At 45.8% G+C, this 16,557-nt stretch overlaps 1 protein-coding gene across 2 annotated transcripts in view; it reads right to left on the reverse strand.

The window, feature by feature from the left end:
* Window positions 1-16,557, reverse strand: part of Thada (THADA armadillo repeat containing) — a 300,312-nt gene that overhangs the window by 46,005 nt on the left and 237,750 nt on the right. Inside the window, exon 32 of one of the 2 annotated variants that reach the window (XM_052746439.1) lies at window positions 3,188-6,450. The exons of the other annotated variant lie outside the window; for it this stretch is intronic. Within the exon in view, the coding sequence (XP_052602399.1) occupies window positions 6,185-6,450 (266 nt within the window). The 3' untranslated portion in view covers window positions 3,188-6,184. Of the gene's footprint in view, window positions 1-3,187; window positions 6,451-16,557 lie in introns of those variants that run through there. 2 annotated transcript variants of the gene reach the window in all.

Here is a 16,557-nt window from a genome sequence, read left to right on the forward strand (position 1 = left end):
GAGGGGGTAACATTACAGCTGGGAAATCAGGTGAAAGACCACTATGGTGCCTCGTGCCTATAATCTCAGTACTCAGGAGGTAGATTAGGAGTTCAAGGAAAGCCACTAACAAAGACCCCCTGTGGTGGCTTGAAAGAAAATGACCCCCAAAAGGAGTGGCACTGTTAGGAGGTGTGGCTTTGCTGGAGTGGGTGTGGCCTTGTTGGAGGAAGTGGGTCACTGTGGAGGCAGGCTTAGAGGTCTCATATATGCTCAAGCCACGCTCAGTGTTTCAGACTACTTCCTGTTGCCTGCAAGATGTAGAACTCTCAGCTACCTCTCCAGCACCATGTCTGCCTGTACGCTGCCATGTCCCACCATGATGATAATGGATTGAACCTCTGAAATTGTAAGCCACCCAATGAAATGTTTTCCTTTATAAGAGTTGCCGTGGTCATCTCTTCATAGCAATAGAAACCCTACCTAAGAGAACCCACTCCCCCGTAGTCCAGGAGGGAACTGTAAGGCCTCAGAGAAAAAGGTTCTATGGTTTGAATGTTTCCACTCAAACCTCTGTTGAAGTGTGGTTACCAGTGGAATGGCATCTAGAGGTCCACTTTTGGTTTTGCTTTTTCAGACATGGTCTCTTTCTGCAACCCAAGCTGGCCTGCCCTTCAGGGTATTCCTCCTGCTGTACCTCCCTGTGCTGGGATGACAGGTGTGCACTACCATGCCTGGATTAAGAGGGGAGCTTTCAGAGGTGATTAGGTCATGAGGACTATGAATTGGACCCTTTCTTGTTCTTTTAGTTTTATGTATGCTCACTTGTCCTGTCATGTCATAGAGACGGGAACTTCTCCCCACCTCACACCCCGCCCCCCAATCCCAGTTCTGGACTTCTAAGTCTCCAGTACTCTAAGTTAAACAAACTTCTACCATCAGTTCTAATGCACCTAGGTTGTGGCATTCTTTTTATAGCAGCAGACCATGGACTAAGACCGAATGGCTAGGGAAAAAGATGGCTTACGGACTGAAGTGATAAAGAATCTGGGACTGATTTAGGGGAGAGTAAGGTCTCTCCCAGGACCCAGTTCTTCATACAACAGACTCATCATCTGACAAAGTTCAGGTGGCTTCAGTTTCACAGAATGCTGTAAGTATCACAACCAAACAGTTACTAACAACGTCGCTAGGCAAGCAGGAGGCAGAGATCTGCACTGAGTGTTTGTATACCTGCCTCCCATTCTACTCAGGTCTGAGCAGTTCTCTCTGGTTCTAGTCAGCTGCAGTTATGTGCTGCTCTGAGGGTTTCGTCGACAAGAACATCAGGGGAATGTCATCCGGCACCTTGCTGAAATTCAGATGGTCTACCAACAGCATTTGCACAAGTCAGGAAGGTGAATAACTTCCCCTGGATGGCTTACCGGGGAACATTCAGGATACAAAGCACTAAATATCTGACATCTCAATGTAGCTCAACAGACTCTGCTGACTTGTAGAGAACTATCATAAACAGGAGGGCGAGAGAGTTAATGCTTAGGAAATGCTTTGAACTTAAAAGATCCACATAAACTTATACTAATTCTAGAATTAAAACAAGGAATGTTTATACAACACGGGTTCTTTCAAAAAGACGCCAACCCTGGAAGGTATTCCAGTGTGGTAAGGGGATGTGGTGGTTAGTGTGAACTTGCCACAACCTAGCATCACTGCGGAAGAGGCTCTTAATTGAAGAACTACATCAGGTTGGCCTGTAGGCATGTCTGTGGAGATGGCCTGGGTCTGTGGCACCATTTCAGTGGCTGGGCCCTGAACTGTGTAAACAAAGCTCGCTGAAGAAACAGTGGCAAGCAGGCAGCATGGCTGGGCCCGAGTCTCTGCTCTTGAATGGGGACTCGAGAAAGTTCCTGCCTTGACTTCTCTGTAACCTGGAATTATAAACCAAAATAACCCCTTTCTTCCCTACCATGCTTTGGGTTGGGTGTTTTAACACAGTAACGGGAATGAAACTAGAGCAGCCACGACCATTGGCACGTGTAACGCCTCTCTGCGGTGATATTTTAACTGTGCTGAAATGTGATTTTATTTGTATGTTAATAAAAAAAGTTTGCCTGGAGATCAGAGGTCACATAGCGAGGTCACATAGCAAGCCATAAGCAGAAGTCCGTCAGTGGTAGCACATGCCCTTAATCTGATCACATGGCAGGAAGAGTCTCTGTGTGGTCAAGGACATACAGAGACAAGCCTTTAATCCCAGTACCAACCATAGAGACCTGGAGGTCTATATAGACAGGCAGTGACGAGGAAGTCATGTGGCTGGGCTTAGAGCCAATGAGAAAGCAGAACAGAAAGGCAATAAAAACACAAATCAGACAGGAAGAAGCTCTCTCTCTGGGGAAGCGAGGGCGGTGAGGTGGTAAGGTAAGGTAGTTATTGCTCTCTGATCTCTTTGGCTATTACCTCTGTATTTGGCTCTGTGTTTCTTATTTACTAAGACTGTTTAGAATTTCGTCTCCACCTCTCCTCCTGACTAACATCTGAGCCTCACTGTAGGAGGCCAGCATCTGTTACAGAGACCAGGAAGCCCCTGGAGCTGGGATCCTCAGCCATTCCCACTGTTAAGACCCCACTCCCAGTGTGGTACAGTGGAGAAGGCCTCCATCTCTATGGTCTTTGGGTGCCATTTCCTACCCTCTCCACCCACTGCACTGTAAGGACAACATTTCACTGGAGAGAAGTCAGGAACATGGCTCGAGATCTGCTTCTAAGAAGGGGTTGGAGAGACGGCTTAGAGGGCAAGAGCATTTAGTGCTCACGCAGAGGACCTAGGCTTGGCTTCTAGCACCTACAAACACCTACAAATACGGTGGCTCATGACATCTGTGCCGTAAGTTCCAGGGACCCAACACCTCCTCTGACCTCCAGGGCACCAGGCACGGATGTGGGACAAATACATGCATGCAGGAAAAATACTCTTACACATGAAATAATAAATCTTAAAAAAATATCATCAAGAACCAAGCTGGTGGTACATGCTTATTATCCCAACAGGCTGAAGACCGAGGCAGGAGAACAGCAAGTTCCAGGCTGGCCTGGGCTACACAGGAAGACCTTAGTTCAGAAAACCATACCAAAACAATAAAACCCAAATGTAACTAAAACCCACACTGCTTGGGTCATTTTGTAAAAGTTTTTGGAGGAACCTACTATCTGTAGGGGATGTTCCAGGTAGAGTGTTGGTCTCTTGGACTCCAGAGTGGGACATCCAGAACCAGCTTGCTTCCTCTGGGGTCTTGCTAAATCCTAGGATTAGGGGAGGGGCATGTTCAAGAAAGTCCCTGGGGTATAGACACCCTGGTCTTCCTTGCCAGTGGAGTTGATGCTCTGAGTACTCTGGGACACAGGATGATTCAGACTTGACAAGGAGAACAATCGAGTATAGAAGAGCCTTCAGACAAAAGGGGAATAAAGGCCATGCACACAATATTGAAAAGGCAACTGTGAAAATTTCAAATGTCAACCACCCAGACACACATCCAAGGCTTTGAGTTGGCACTCCCCAACTATGACCTGCTGGAGCGTGTGAAGGCACTGGTCCTCTGGAGCCACAGCTGCAGGATCTCCATGACTCCATCTGGGCAACAGCAGGATATCAGAGAGGAGTTTCTGTGAGGGTCCAGTATTGGTGGTGTAGCAGAAGCCAGAGGCCCTGAATCTGACCAACAACACATTACACCATGAACATCTGCAAGTGAAGCTAGTAAAGCTGTGTGGACAAAAGGGCATACTGCACGATACACAGCAGCTCCCACTGCCATAAGGATGAATGAAGAGGGGAAGGAGGGCAGGAAAGATGGAGGAGTGAAGTGTTTTGGTTGTTTTTCTGGTTTTTGAGACAGGGTTTCTCTGCATAACAACTCTGGCTGTCCTGGAACTTGCTCTGTAGACCAGACTGTGTTTGTTTTTAAATTAGCATTCTTATTTGTATTTTTATTATTCTTTTTTAGTTTTCCTTGTGTGTGGGGGGGGAAACACAACAAGGTTGGAGGCAGATATGGAGGGACTGGGAGATGAGTGGGATTGGGGTGCCTGGTGTGAAATTCCCAAGGAGTCAATAAAAAATTGTTAATAAAAAAACCCTCAAATGTCTACTGTCTAAAATTGCCAGTGAATCACAGAGGTCAGTTGTTGAGTATTTATGTACCAGGTACTGTTTTGTTATTATAAAATATTGTATACCTATTATTTAACATTATGAATAAGAATGGTTTTAAAATTGACACTGTTGGGTGTTTCTCTACCCATTTAACTACTCACGAATAAGGCAGGCTCTACTATTATTATTCCTTTTTCACAGATGAGTCAAGTGAGAGGTTAAACTATTGGCCCAAGTCACCAATGAAACAATAGGTTAGTCTTAGGTCAACTTGACACAAGCTAGAGTCACTGGAAAGGAGGGACCACAATTGAGAAAATGCCTTCACAAGATCTGGCTGTAAGACATTTTCTTAATTAGTAATTGATGGGTGAGGGCCCACCCATTGGGGGTGGTGCCATGCCTGGCTTGGTGGTTCTGGAAGAAAGCAGGCTGAGCAAGCCATGAGGAGCCAGCCAGTAAGCAGCACTCCTTCATGGCCTCTGCATCAGCTCCTGCCTCCAGGTTCCTGCCCTGTTTGAGTTCCTGCCCTGACTTCCTTCGGTGCTGACCAGTGCCGTGGAAGTATAAGCCGAATAAATCCTTTCCTCCCTGACTTCCTTTTGGTGATTGTGTATCGTCACAGCAGTAGAAACCCACCTAAGACAGGTAAAGAGAACACAAAGGCTGGAAGAGAGACCAAAGAGTGCAATAGGTACTACTGAGAACAGATAAAAATATGCCTTTCAGGAGCTGGAGGGATGGCTCAGTGGTTAAGAGCACTTGCTGTCCTTGCAGAGGACCCGGGTTCAGTTCCCAGTACTCACCCCTGGATCTGACCCTCTTTTGGCTTCTGCGGGCACCATGTGTGCATACACAGACACGGACACACACATACACACAGACACAGACACAGACACACACACACACAGAGAGACATAAATAAAATAAAGTAACTCTTTGTTAAAAAGGAGCTTGACTGGGAATGCTCGGTGAGAAGAGATGGAAGATCTAGGACCATCTAAGGGGTCTGCTTTACGTCTGTACCATGAGGTAGAAAAGCATCAAACTATGTTCACGCCATACTTTCTCCAGATTGCTGTGACACAGAGATACACCAGAGCTAAGCTTTCCTTTCAAACTTCATTTCACTTATCATGGCGGAAATGCACAGCACACCCACAGAGGCAGAGGACAACCATGTGGAGTTGATTCTCATCTTTCACATTTACATGGGTTCCAGGGATCAGACTCAAGTACTTTTATCATCTCTCTGGCCCCAGAATTGCTGAAACACAAGGGTGCCTCCCCTGGAGGGATCAGTCTTATTCCATTTTAGCTAATTAACCAATTAACTAATTGCTGAGACAAGGTCTCAGGTAGCCCATATTGGCCTTGAATTTGCTACATGGCTGAAGATGACCCTGAACTGCGGACCCTGCAAATCCTCTATGCTGGGTTGCAGGCTGGCATCACCACACTTGGGTCACACAGTGCTAGAGCCTCAGGTAGGGCTTTAGGCATGCCAGGCAAGCTCTCTACTACGTTTTTGGTTTTGGAGAGAGACTATCCCAAAAAGGTCCTGGTTGGCCTGGACCTTCGTATGTATGCATTTGTGGCAATTCTCCCGCTTCAGCCTCCCAAGTGCTAGGATCACATGTGTGAGCCACCATGCCTGGCCTAGCCACCGACCCAGTTCTCAGTGAGGAAGTCACACCTCTAGCCCTTACAGGTGCTGCTGCAGCTGCTGCTAACCCAGACATTTTTTGAAAACCACAGCCCTCGATTGCACGCATGCATGCACGGATCCTAGCAGGTTTGGATTCTGCTGGGTTCAGGTTGTGCAGATTACTGCCTTATTAAGATGCTGACAGGTGATCCTGTGTCCCAGCTGAGAGGCACACTCGGGAGAACTCTCCCAAGGGTCTGCTGGGTTAGTGAGTGGGGAGGCAAGAACTGCAACTCTAAGCAAAGCACACTGATGCTAGTTTGGTACTTCCCGGAAGGGAAGAGGAAGGGCATTCACTATGGTGCATTTTCTCTGTAAGGAAGACACCAAAGGAAGTGTGACTAAGAATTCAGAAGAATGAATGAGCACGATCCGATGCTGCTGGCAGGCAGTGGGGCAGTGGGCTTCCACAGTGTAGACACTGGCCTGCCACGTACAGTTGTCTTCTTGTCTCTCTCAAGACTCACGAGGCGGTGAATTGAAAAGACCAGCCTCTGCTTCCATGGAGGTCCCATGGGTGGAAACTGTGATCCAGAACCGAGGGACGGGGCCTCTAGAAGGAACAGGCGGCTGGAGGGAGGAGTGTCCAACTTTTTATTATAAGCACCTGTAGAGATAACAAAGAATTCCTTTCCTACAGTGGTTCTCAGCGCAGGGAGCGTGTGAAACTCATCGGGGAGATTTAGGAAAACATGTTCAGGGACACTTGATCACATGTCTGGGAGAGTCTTAGCAGTTTAGTTTTAAAGTGACCCAGGTCATTCTAGTGTGCATCTGGGACTGACAGCTACCGTTACTGTCTGGTGGCTCCACACAGACGGCAGTGAGGACTGGGTCTTGGGGTCTCTTACATTTTCATTTTCATGAGTACCTTCTGTCAGCAGGGCACAAGTTCAGCAGCCTCTTAAACTGTACCTTTCCATTGGTCATCTCAAGCTTGATTGCTTTGGGCTCCTTCTTCCTTGGGAAGCCATGGTCTCACCGAAAGGATCAAGTCCTCATTTAACTGGCCCTACTGTGTCTGCACTAGGTTCAGATGGTTTTGGTAGTCCCATTTTAACCGGCCCTACTGTATCTGCACTAGGTTCAGATGGTTTTGGTAGTCCTCATTTTAACCAGCCCTACTGTGTCTGCACTAGGTTCAGATGGTTTTGGTAGTCCCATTTTGCATGGGACTTTCCCAGCCTTTCCTGTTGGGCAGTCTTTGCATGTTCCCATCAGTGCGGTCAGCGCAGTCAAGAATGTGTAACTGAGTCTCATGCTCAATCTGAGTTCATCTTCATATATGTTTTTCGTTCGTTCTTCAGAGTAAAGTGTATTTCTGATCCTTAGGATAATGACTTAATGGCTGGATTCACATGGAAGGACACTACCTCCTGCTATGTTATGTCCTGTCTCATTGGAGAAATACTCCCCAGTAAAATGTTATTGGCTCATCCTGTAATCCTAGCACTTTGAAGGCTTAGGCAGAGGGATCACTATGAGTACAAAGCAATCCTGGGCTACACAGTGAGACTGACTTTGCCTTAAAAATATAAAACAAAGTCATAAGTAATGGAGCAGACAGCTATAAATTACCACTTTTAAAAATACATTTTATTTTAAATTATGTGTATGCATGTGTGTGTGTTGGGTATGTGCACGTGAGTGCTGGGAAGCTAGAATTTGGCACCAGATCCCACGGAGCTGGAGTTACAGGCACAGTGAACTGCCAGATGTGGGTGCTGGGAATCAAACCTCTGTAAGAGCAGTATGTGTTCTTAACTATTAAGCCTCCTCTCTCTAGCCCAGTTGCCAATTTTTTATTTTGCAAAGTAAGAGTGTTAAAAAGCTAGAATTAGCCAGCTGTGGTAGTACACTACTGGAACCCCAGTGCTTAGGAACAGGCAGGAGAGTCAGGAGTTCAAAGCTATCCTGGGTTATATCCTGTCTCAAAAACCAAACCAAAAGAATCAAACTCTACTACTATTTGGGCATGGTGGCTGATCCATGTGTATAATCCCAGCACTTGGGAGGCTAAGGCAGGAGGACCGTAGCAAGTTTAAGTTTATCCTGGGCTATGTAGAATTCCAGGCCAGTCTGAGCTACAGAGTAAGACCCTGTCAACAAAGACAACCAAAGCACAACAAAATACCCCACCACACCTCATCACACAGTAGAGGAAAGGGAACCATATAGTGCCTGTGCAAACTGTTGTCTAGTTCTGGGGGTTGGACCTGGGGTCTGTCCACGCCAGGCAAGCAGATTACCAACATGCTCTATCTCCATACCTAAGGGAAACTGGCTTTAAAAAGTGTGCCACAGCATCATCTCCCTGCAGTTTAACCAAGGTCTGGAGAAGCATCACCAGGGCCAGCACTGGTAATGGCAGGTCTGGGAAGCTGACAAAGGTTTCCCGAGGGAGCATTTGCACTGCTCAACTCTCCCGAATACACGTTTCTCAGGGAGGAATGAAGAAGCACACACAGAGTCATGTCTGTGTGCAGCTCAGCAGCCACTCACCCTGTGTCCTCGAGCGAGCTCAGCTGTACCATCTGAGCTCATCTCAGTTCCAACCTGGGGATTTCAGTAGTACCTTGCACCCAGAACAATGGCACCTAAAGTTAACCTAGAACCTCAACTCTGCCATTCCTAACCAGCCAAGACAGGGACACTGGCACTGACCAGGCTGCTGACAGGTGACTCAGCAGCAGCATCTTTAGCGAGTTTGGGAGGAAGAGCGAATCTTAGCAGCAGGCTTACAGACCATCATAAGGTCTGAGCTACGCATACAGGTTTATCAAATGCCCGAGACAGGTCTCTCTGTGCTGCCCAGGTTGGCCTCGAACTCCTTCAGCCTCTAAAGTAGCCAGGATTATAGCTGTGCACCACTGCACCTGACCTCAAAGCTTCTTTTAAAAAGTCAGTATAAAGCTGAATGTGGTAATACACAACTGTAACCTCAGTATTTGGGAGGCTGAGACAAGATCATGAGTTCAAGGCCATTGTGGGCTACAGGGCAACAACTTGTCTTAAATGTATGTGTGGATGACACACACACACACACACACACACACACACACACACACACACACACACACACCTCAGTTGGTAGTATGTATGAAGTCCTGGGTTCAAACCTTCTACCTGAAACGAATACCCCCTTCTACATACCCTAAACCCAAATTAAAGATGCATATTAGTTTTAACAAGGGTATTCTGAAAAAACTGTGGCTGATATCACTGCCACATAATTATGGATACATTGGGGTTACAATATATTTACAAGGTATTTAATTTGAGGGGTAAGAAGGGAGGAAGAGAGTGAGGAGAGGACAGGAGGTGGGGGAGGGAATGAGGACATACACAATTAAAGGAGAGGTTCAACTCTCCAAGAGGACTAGGAGTCTCGAATTTTAGTTGCTCACCCTAGAGTTTCTGACCAGTAAGACCCTGCTAGCATGTTTGCTAGCAAATTGCCAGGTACTGCTGATGCTGTAGAGTGGCAGGGACCACATGCACTTTACCTCGGCCCATCTGGGGTCATCTGCTCTTCTGGGTGCCAATACTTGCCTTGCTGAATGGAATTCTGAAGTCTAACTGGTGTTGGCTTTGGCAGAGTGCTCCCTCACCAGAAGCCAGCCCCTTGCTCTAGTTCTCAGCCACAGAGCTCCAGAACACATATAATGCCTGGTTTTCACTGTGATGTCATTCAACAAAATACCCCAACAGTCCTGTGCTCAGCTGTCCAAAAGACAAAGGCCAGGAAGGAAAAATTGTACAGGCTGGAGAGACGATGTTTCCTCGGTCCTGGCAGAGATGGTTACAGACAAGCTGCAATCCAGAGGCACGGATGGGAAAGGATCCTCCTCCAGAGAGAAATAGACCACCAAACAGAACGGAGGCTTGGGCAGCTGACCAGCAGGTCACAATGAGACTCACTAGGTTATCTTGGGGCTCACCTGCCATTGAGATGCAGAGGCTCTTACGCTGCTCCTGCCACCTCGAGTGAGTGAGTCTCTTTCATATTTTGCAAGAGTGCCGAATTCTCTGCTGCTGCTGCTGCTAGGTTGATACAAGTTTGCAGACGTGCTGTGGACAGGCCTGCTGTGTATAAGGCCCTGCACTTGATCCAGCACCACATAAACTGGGTGCGGTGTTGATACAAGTTTGCAGACGTGCTGTGGACAGGCCTGCTGTGTATAAGGCCCTGCACTTGATCCAGCACCGCATAAACTGGGTGTGGTGGTCTACTCCTGTAATCCCAGCACGGCAGAGGTGGGGTAGGAGGATCCTAAGATCAAGGTCGCTTGGCTACACAGTGGGTTAAAGGGCATCCTGGGATACACAAGACCCTGCCCCCCCAACCCCCCCAAACTAGGTTTGCAGACATAATTGTTCTGAGTTTTCTTCCAGCATCCCTTAAAGGAGGGGCTAAGAAAGACTGAATTCGCAGTGGGGTGTCCCACCTTCTCTCAGTTCAGTGAGGACTAGAATCTGAGCCAAATGAAGTTCTTCTGTGAAATGGCTGATAAACTGGGTCTAAAAATAATCAGCTGATAATTTGTACTCTGTGAATGTTAATGTCTTGTTATGCAATTTCTCAGTAAAAAAATGTTACTTGTACAGAACAGGAAACCATAGGAACTACAACAACAACAAAAAAATCAACTGATTTATTAATTCTTGGCTTCTCCTTATCAAAGGGAAATTCCATTCTTCTGTCTAATCCCCTGCCTCTCCCAGTAAACTGTAATCCTGACCCCAGAGGCCCTTCCAGTCACAAACACAGAAAAGGACCTGGGAGAGGACTTGGAAACTGGTCTTCCCTGAACTGGTCCTGGCTGTTCTTTCTTGCCAGATTTCATTTTTAGTTCTCTGACACCCTTCAAAGATGCATACAGAGGTCAGCCCCTATCACATATATGGCCCTCTGAGAATATTCCCTTTTCCCTTGTGTGCTGGCTCGTTTATGTCAACTTGACACAAGCTAAAGTCATTTGAGAGGAGGGAACCTCAATTAAGACAATGCCTCCATAAGATCCAGCTGTAGGCAAGCCTGTAGAGCATTTTCTTAATTAGTGATTGGTGGGGGAGGGCCCAGCTCATGGTGGGTGGTGCCATCCCTGGGCTGGTGGTCCTGGGTTCTATAAGAAAGCTGACTGAGCAAGCCATGAGGCGCAAGCCAGTAATCAGAACTCCTCCATGGCCCCTGCATCAGCTCCTGCCTCCAGGTTCCTGCCCTGTTTGAGCTCCTGTCCTGACTTCCTTTATTAATGAACCCTTTCCTCCCCAACTTGCTTTTGGTCATGGTGTTTCACTGCAGCAATAGTAACCTGAACTAGGATACTTTGGTTGTCCATATGTTCTCAGAATCATAGACCTTCATCTCATCCCCTGGGACATATTTAGGCTGGCATGGAACTCACTATGTAGGTGAGGACAACATTGAACTTCATACCTCTGTGCCTGCACTTCAAGTGCTAGCTAGCATTATAGGCTTGTGCACCAGGGCCAGCTCAGAGGCAGGTATGTTTAAGCAAAGGACTCTTATGGGCTGCAGGGGATGGATCTGCTAAGTATACTATTTGAAGAGCACTTGTTAAGCCACACACTACGACCACAGCCCTTCTAGCTTGGGAATCAGAAGAGTCCAGAAAAGATGAGTGCATCAGGTTCATCCCATGCGAAGGGACCAACATTTTTTAACTTCTTCCCTCGTCTCCATCCCACCCAGCCTTTGCTCAATACAGAGAACGAACCAGGAAACACTGGGGATAAACACAGGACAAACCCAAACGCAAACTTGCAGTTGTTTCCCAGCACAGACTGCTTCTGCTTCTTCAAAGAACTGCCCTGCAGTTGCCTCCAGACTAGCGGGGGTTTGCCCATCACGACACCCCATCACTTGCTGCCCCTTTCCTTTAACCTGATTCCCACAAAGGACTTGAGGCTGCTCTGACTCCTTCAGACAACTGGAGACAGCAGGGAAGCACTCCGAGGAGGATAGCGGTGGACAGGCTCCTCTCAATCCCTGGATCTACCTCTGCGGCCTCACCTCCAGAGAGAGGGACAGACCAACCATCTCAGACCCTTGCCAGTATTACGAGACAGTCTGAAGACTGGGCCTGAGCTCTGACGTGTGCATCTTAAGAAACAGAAGCGAAGGCCAAAGAGGTCTCTGGCAGCACTGGATGGCAGACAAACTGCTGGAGGCATGGTCTGCAAGGAGGGGCTCTCAGCTGGCCTGTGAAGCCACAGGAGGTGAGCCCAGGGGGAAGTGCACCCAGTGTTACTGTCTGAATGTCCCTACCACAACTCAAAGTGAAACTGAATATCCATACGAGGCAGTAAGAGGGGGAACTTTAACTGGGTGGTAATAAACACCAGAGGAAGCTACGAAATTGAGGCCTGATCCAGAAGGACAGTGGCTTTATAAAAAGAGAAGACACCTGGGCCAGGAAGCTCTTAACGCGTGTGGCCCTGTGTCATGGATGACAGTGCAGTAGGCCTTTGTCAGATGTCAACACCACATTCTTTCACTTCTAAAACTGTGAGCAAAACAAATTATTTTCTCTCTAAATCACCTTGTCTATGATGCTTCTAGCAACAGAAGATGGTCTAAGACACCAAACATCTGCTTAGAAGCCCCGCCCCCCACGTCATAACCATCCCCTTTGCTATCAACTTAGCTTCTAAGACACCAAACATCTGCTTAGAAGCCCCGCCCCCCACGTCATAACCATCCCCTTTGCTATCAACTTAGCTTCCAGACAGCTGTGCTTTCACAATGTTAGCTTTTTTCACTTTACGATTTTTCCGTAAGTTTTCACATTTTTTTCATGACTTCCATCTGATCTTCTGAGGGCACTGCCTTTATATAAATATAAAAGGATATAAATGAAACTTCTAGAGACAAACAGAACAATGTCTGAAATAAAAACACACTGGACAGATTAGATAACACAAAAGAAGAGTTAATCTGGAGATATAGAAATAGAGGACAGGCGAACTGAAACACATATTAAAAAGAAAGATTAAGAAGCCTAAAACGTGAGGCACCTGTAGGACAACTTCAGGTGACCTAACTTATGTGACAGGAACCCCTGAAAGGAGGAAGGAGGTGGGCAAGGGGTAGAAAAAAGTGTCAAAGAAATAATGGTGCGAGAAAAACTAATAATCACATGAAGACATTTACCTCCCATCACACACAGGAGTTAGATAGATGGAGATCGTGAAACATAAGTGAAAAATCTAGAGACGTAAAGCTTTAGAGCGAAGGATGCAGCTCAGGAGTTGTGTGTGAGTGCTTGCCTAGCAGATCGTAGAGTCTATCCCCAGCACCACAAATCAGCCAGCCAGCCAGCCAACTAACCAACCAAAACAAAATCCTAGTAGGTTTTAGAAGAAAGTGTGACCTTGAGATAAGAAAGACTTCTTAACTAGGGCACAAAAAAAGCATGAAGCGTCCAGAGATGATGGTGCACACCTAGTCTCCTAGCATTCTGGAGAAGGCAGGAAGATGGTTCAAAGCCAGCCAGGACTACACTATGAGTCTAATAGTGTAGCTATGAGTATAGCCAGCCTATGCTATACAAGGAGACCCTGATTAAACCAAACCAAACCAATCAACCAAACAAAAAAACCAAAAAAACAAAACAAGTTCTTCCACAAAAAGGAAGGAAGGGAGGGAGGGAGAGAGGGAGAGGAGGAGGGAAAGAAAAAAAAAAACAAAACCAACAACTGGACATCATCAAAATTAAGAATGTGTCCGCTTCAAAGACACTGTTAAGGAAATGAAAATGAAAGTCAGAGAGAGGAAAACACTATTCCCCAATGTCTATCTCTGTAAGAAACTCACATGCAGAGTAAGAAACAAAACCTCAGGCCTACGAGATGACTAGGTGGGTAAAGCTCCTACTGCCAAGCTAATGACCTCAATTAGATTCCCAGCACCCCCATGGTAGAAGGAAAGAACTGACTCCCACAGGCTGTCCTCCCACGTGTCTGAGGGCACACACGTGTGTATACGCACACCCCAAAAGAACCTACGGTTCCACAATAAGATAAACACTAATTTACACGAGAGTTGTGTAAATGTTGGATACTTTGCAAAAAAGATGGCAAATACTCAAAGATGCTCAACCTAATAGAGACGCTACACATGCTCAGTGCAGCGGCCCAGCTGCCACAGATAACACCAAGTGCTGACAAGAACACGGGGTAGCAGGACCACCCTTCTGGTGGGAAGGCAAAGTGGGCAGCTCTGGTGATAAACATTCCTGCTGTTTCTTTTTACCTTATGGCCTAATAATCTCCTCCTTACATTTTTTTTTTAATCCAAGAAAAATCAAAGTATCTAACCAAACAATTCTTCGTGGATGTTCAGAGCTCCATCTCTGACATTCTCTAAACAGAGAAAACAGCCAGCATGTCCATAAACTGTTCATAAACTATCCATAAACAAACTATATAAACATTAGAAAACTAACTTAGCATGTAAAAAATCACAGTTCACATTGAATGAACACAATCAAGAATAAAAACCACACTTTCAGAGTCTATGACATGCATGGCAGCTCACACCTGCAATCCCAGGACTTGGGAAACTGAGGCAGATGATTAATGTGAGTTAGAGGCTGGCCTGGGCCATGTAAAAAGTTCTAGACCAGCCTGAGCTACACAGTAAGATTCATTCTCTCTCTCTCTCTCTCTCTCTCTCTCTCTCTCTCTCTCTCTCTCTCTATATATATATATATATATATATATATATATATATATATATATAAATGATATCATCAGCTTGACAGACAGAATAAGCACTTGTCAAGATTTGATACATTTTAGTATTTTTTAAAAATTCAACCAACTGGAAACAGACTTCAGCAGTTTGACAAAGGCATTCATGAAAACCCACAGCATCATCTAGCATCATCCAGCTTGAGATCAGGAACAAGACAGGGATGCCTGCCCCTGACACTCCTATTTTCACAAAGTTCCAGAGATTCTAGCTAGAGGAATCAGGCAAAAATAAACAAAAGATATCCAGGCTGAAATAAAGAAGGAAAAACTATTTCTATTGCAAATGACATAATCTTGGACACAGAAAACCCTAAGGGATACACCCCCACACCCCCACATGCTAATCAAAATTAATGCATGAGCTCAGAAAGGCTGTAGGACAAAAGATCAGTACTGAAAGACACACATGGTGTGGACCCTAAAAACTATAGAACATCACTAAGAAAACAAGACAAATCAAAACAGAGTCTCATGTAGCCCTGGATGGCTTCAAACTCACTATGTAGTTGAAGATGGCCCCTGATCCTTCTACCTCTGTCTCCTGAGTGCAGGGATTACAGGTGTATGCCATGAGAACCAAGTTTATGCAGTCCTGGATATCAAATTTGGGGCTTATCCATGCTAAGCAAGCATTCTACCAACAGAGCTACATCTTCACTCCCCCAGGCTGAAGACTTTTAAATAAATTGGAAGTCCTTCTCAGTTCATGGATCTGAAACTGCTACTGCTATGATGACAACACTCTTCAAACTGATCTACAAATTCAATGCAATCCCTACTGAATTCCAGCTGGCTTTTCTTTCCCATTCTTAATATATTGATAAAACTGATGTAAAATTCTTATGAAAATACAGGGACTCAGTAGCAAAAACAATCTTGAAAGTAACTTGGAAGACTCACTGGCATTTCTAAAGTTACTACACAGCAGTGGTAATGAAGTGTGCTCCTGGCGGATGGCCAGGCATTCAGAGCAATGGAACAGAGTTAACCACTCAGAGAGAGGCAGAAGAAATGGCTCCGCAGGTCAGCTCTTGCCGCCCTTCCACAAGCCCTGAGTCCACAAGCCCGTGGTAGGTGGCTCACAACTGCCTGGGAGTCTAACTGCAGGGGATCAACTTCCTCTCTAGCATCCACAGGCACCCTACACACATGTGGAACACACACACACACACACACACACACACACACACACACACACACACACATAAAATAATCAAGAATTCAAAATGAAACTCATAATTTATGGTCAGTTGATAGCTTTTGATAAGGAAGCAGAAGCAATTTGGTTTTTTTGTTTTTGTTTTAACATACACCTGGACAGTCAAAGATAATATGATTGTATCTCATACCAAATTAAAAAATTAATCCAAATTAAAAAATTAACCCTAAATGGATCATAGACCTATAAAGCTTTCAGAAGAAACAGAGATGGAATCTCTGTGATGTTAGGCAATAGGTCTTAGGTATAATGTCAAACACACAGCAACAAAGGGAACCACAGATTCGGCAGACTTTATCAAAACACAAACCTTTGTCCATCAAAAGATGCCACCATGAGAAGTGATGAAAAAAAGTCTTGAAGAATACAAAAAACATTTGCAAATGTGTGGTTTACAAGGGATTAAAATCAAGAACATCATAGAGGACTTTCACAACAAGAACAAAACATAATTATTCCAACTTAAGTGTGCAAAGGAGGGCTGGAGAGACGGCTAAATGATGGTTTTCTCGAGGACTCAAGTTCGGTCCCCAGCACCCACATCAGGCAGCTCCCAACCAAGCACCTGCAACTCCGGCTCAGGGAATCTGACACCCTCTTTGGTCTCTGTGGAGATCCATGTACATACATGGAGACACAGACACACATAAATAAGAATAAATCTTAAAAACAGGGCAAAAGGTCTGACTGGACATTTCTCTAGAGAAAAATGAC

Source organism: Peromyscus californicus, unplaced genomic scaffold (genome assembly GCF_007827085.1).
Source record: "Peromyscus californicus insignis strain IS unplaced genomic scaffold, ASM782708v3 Scaffold_1__1_contigs__length_55948999, whole genome shotgun sequence".
In the NCBI taxonomy this organism is placed as follows: domain Eukaryota; kingdom Metazoa; phylum Chordata; class Mammalia; order Rodentia; family Cricetidae; genus Peromyscus; species Peromyscus californicus.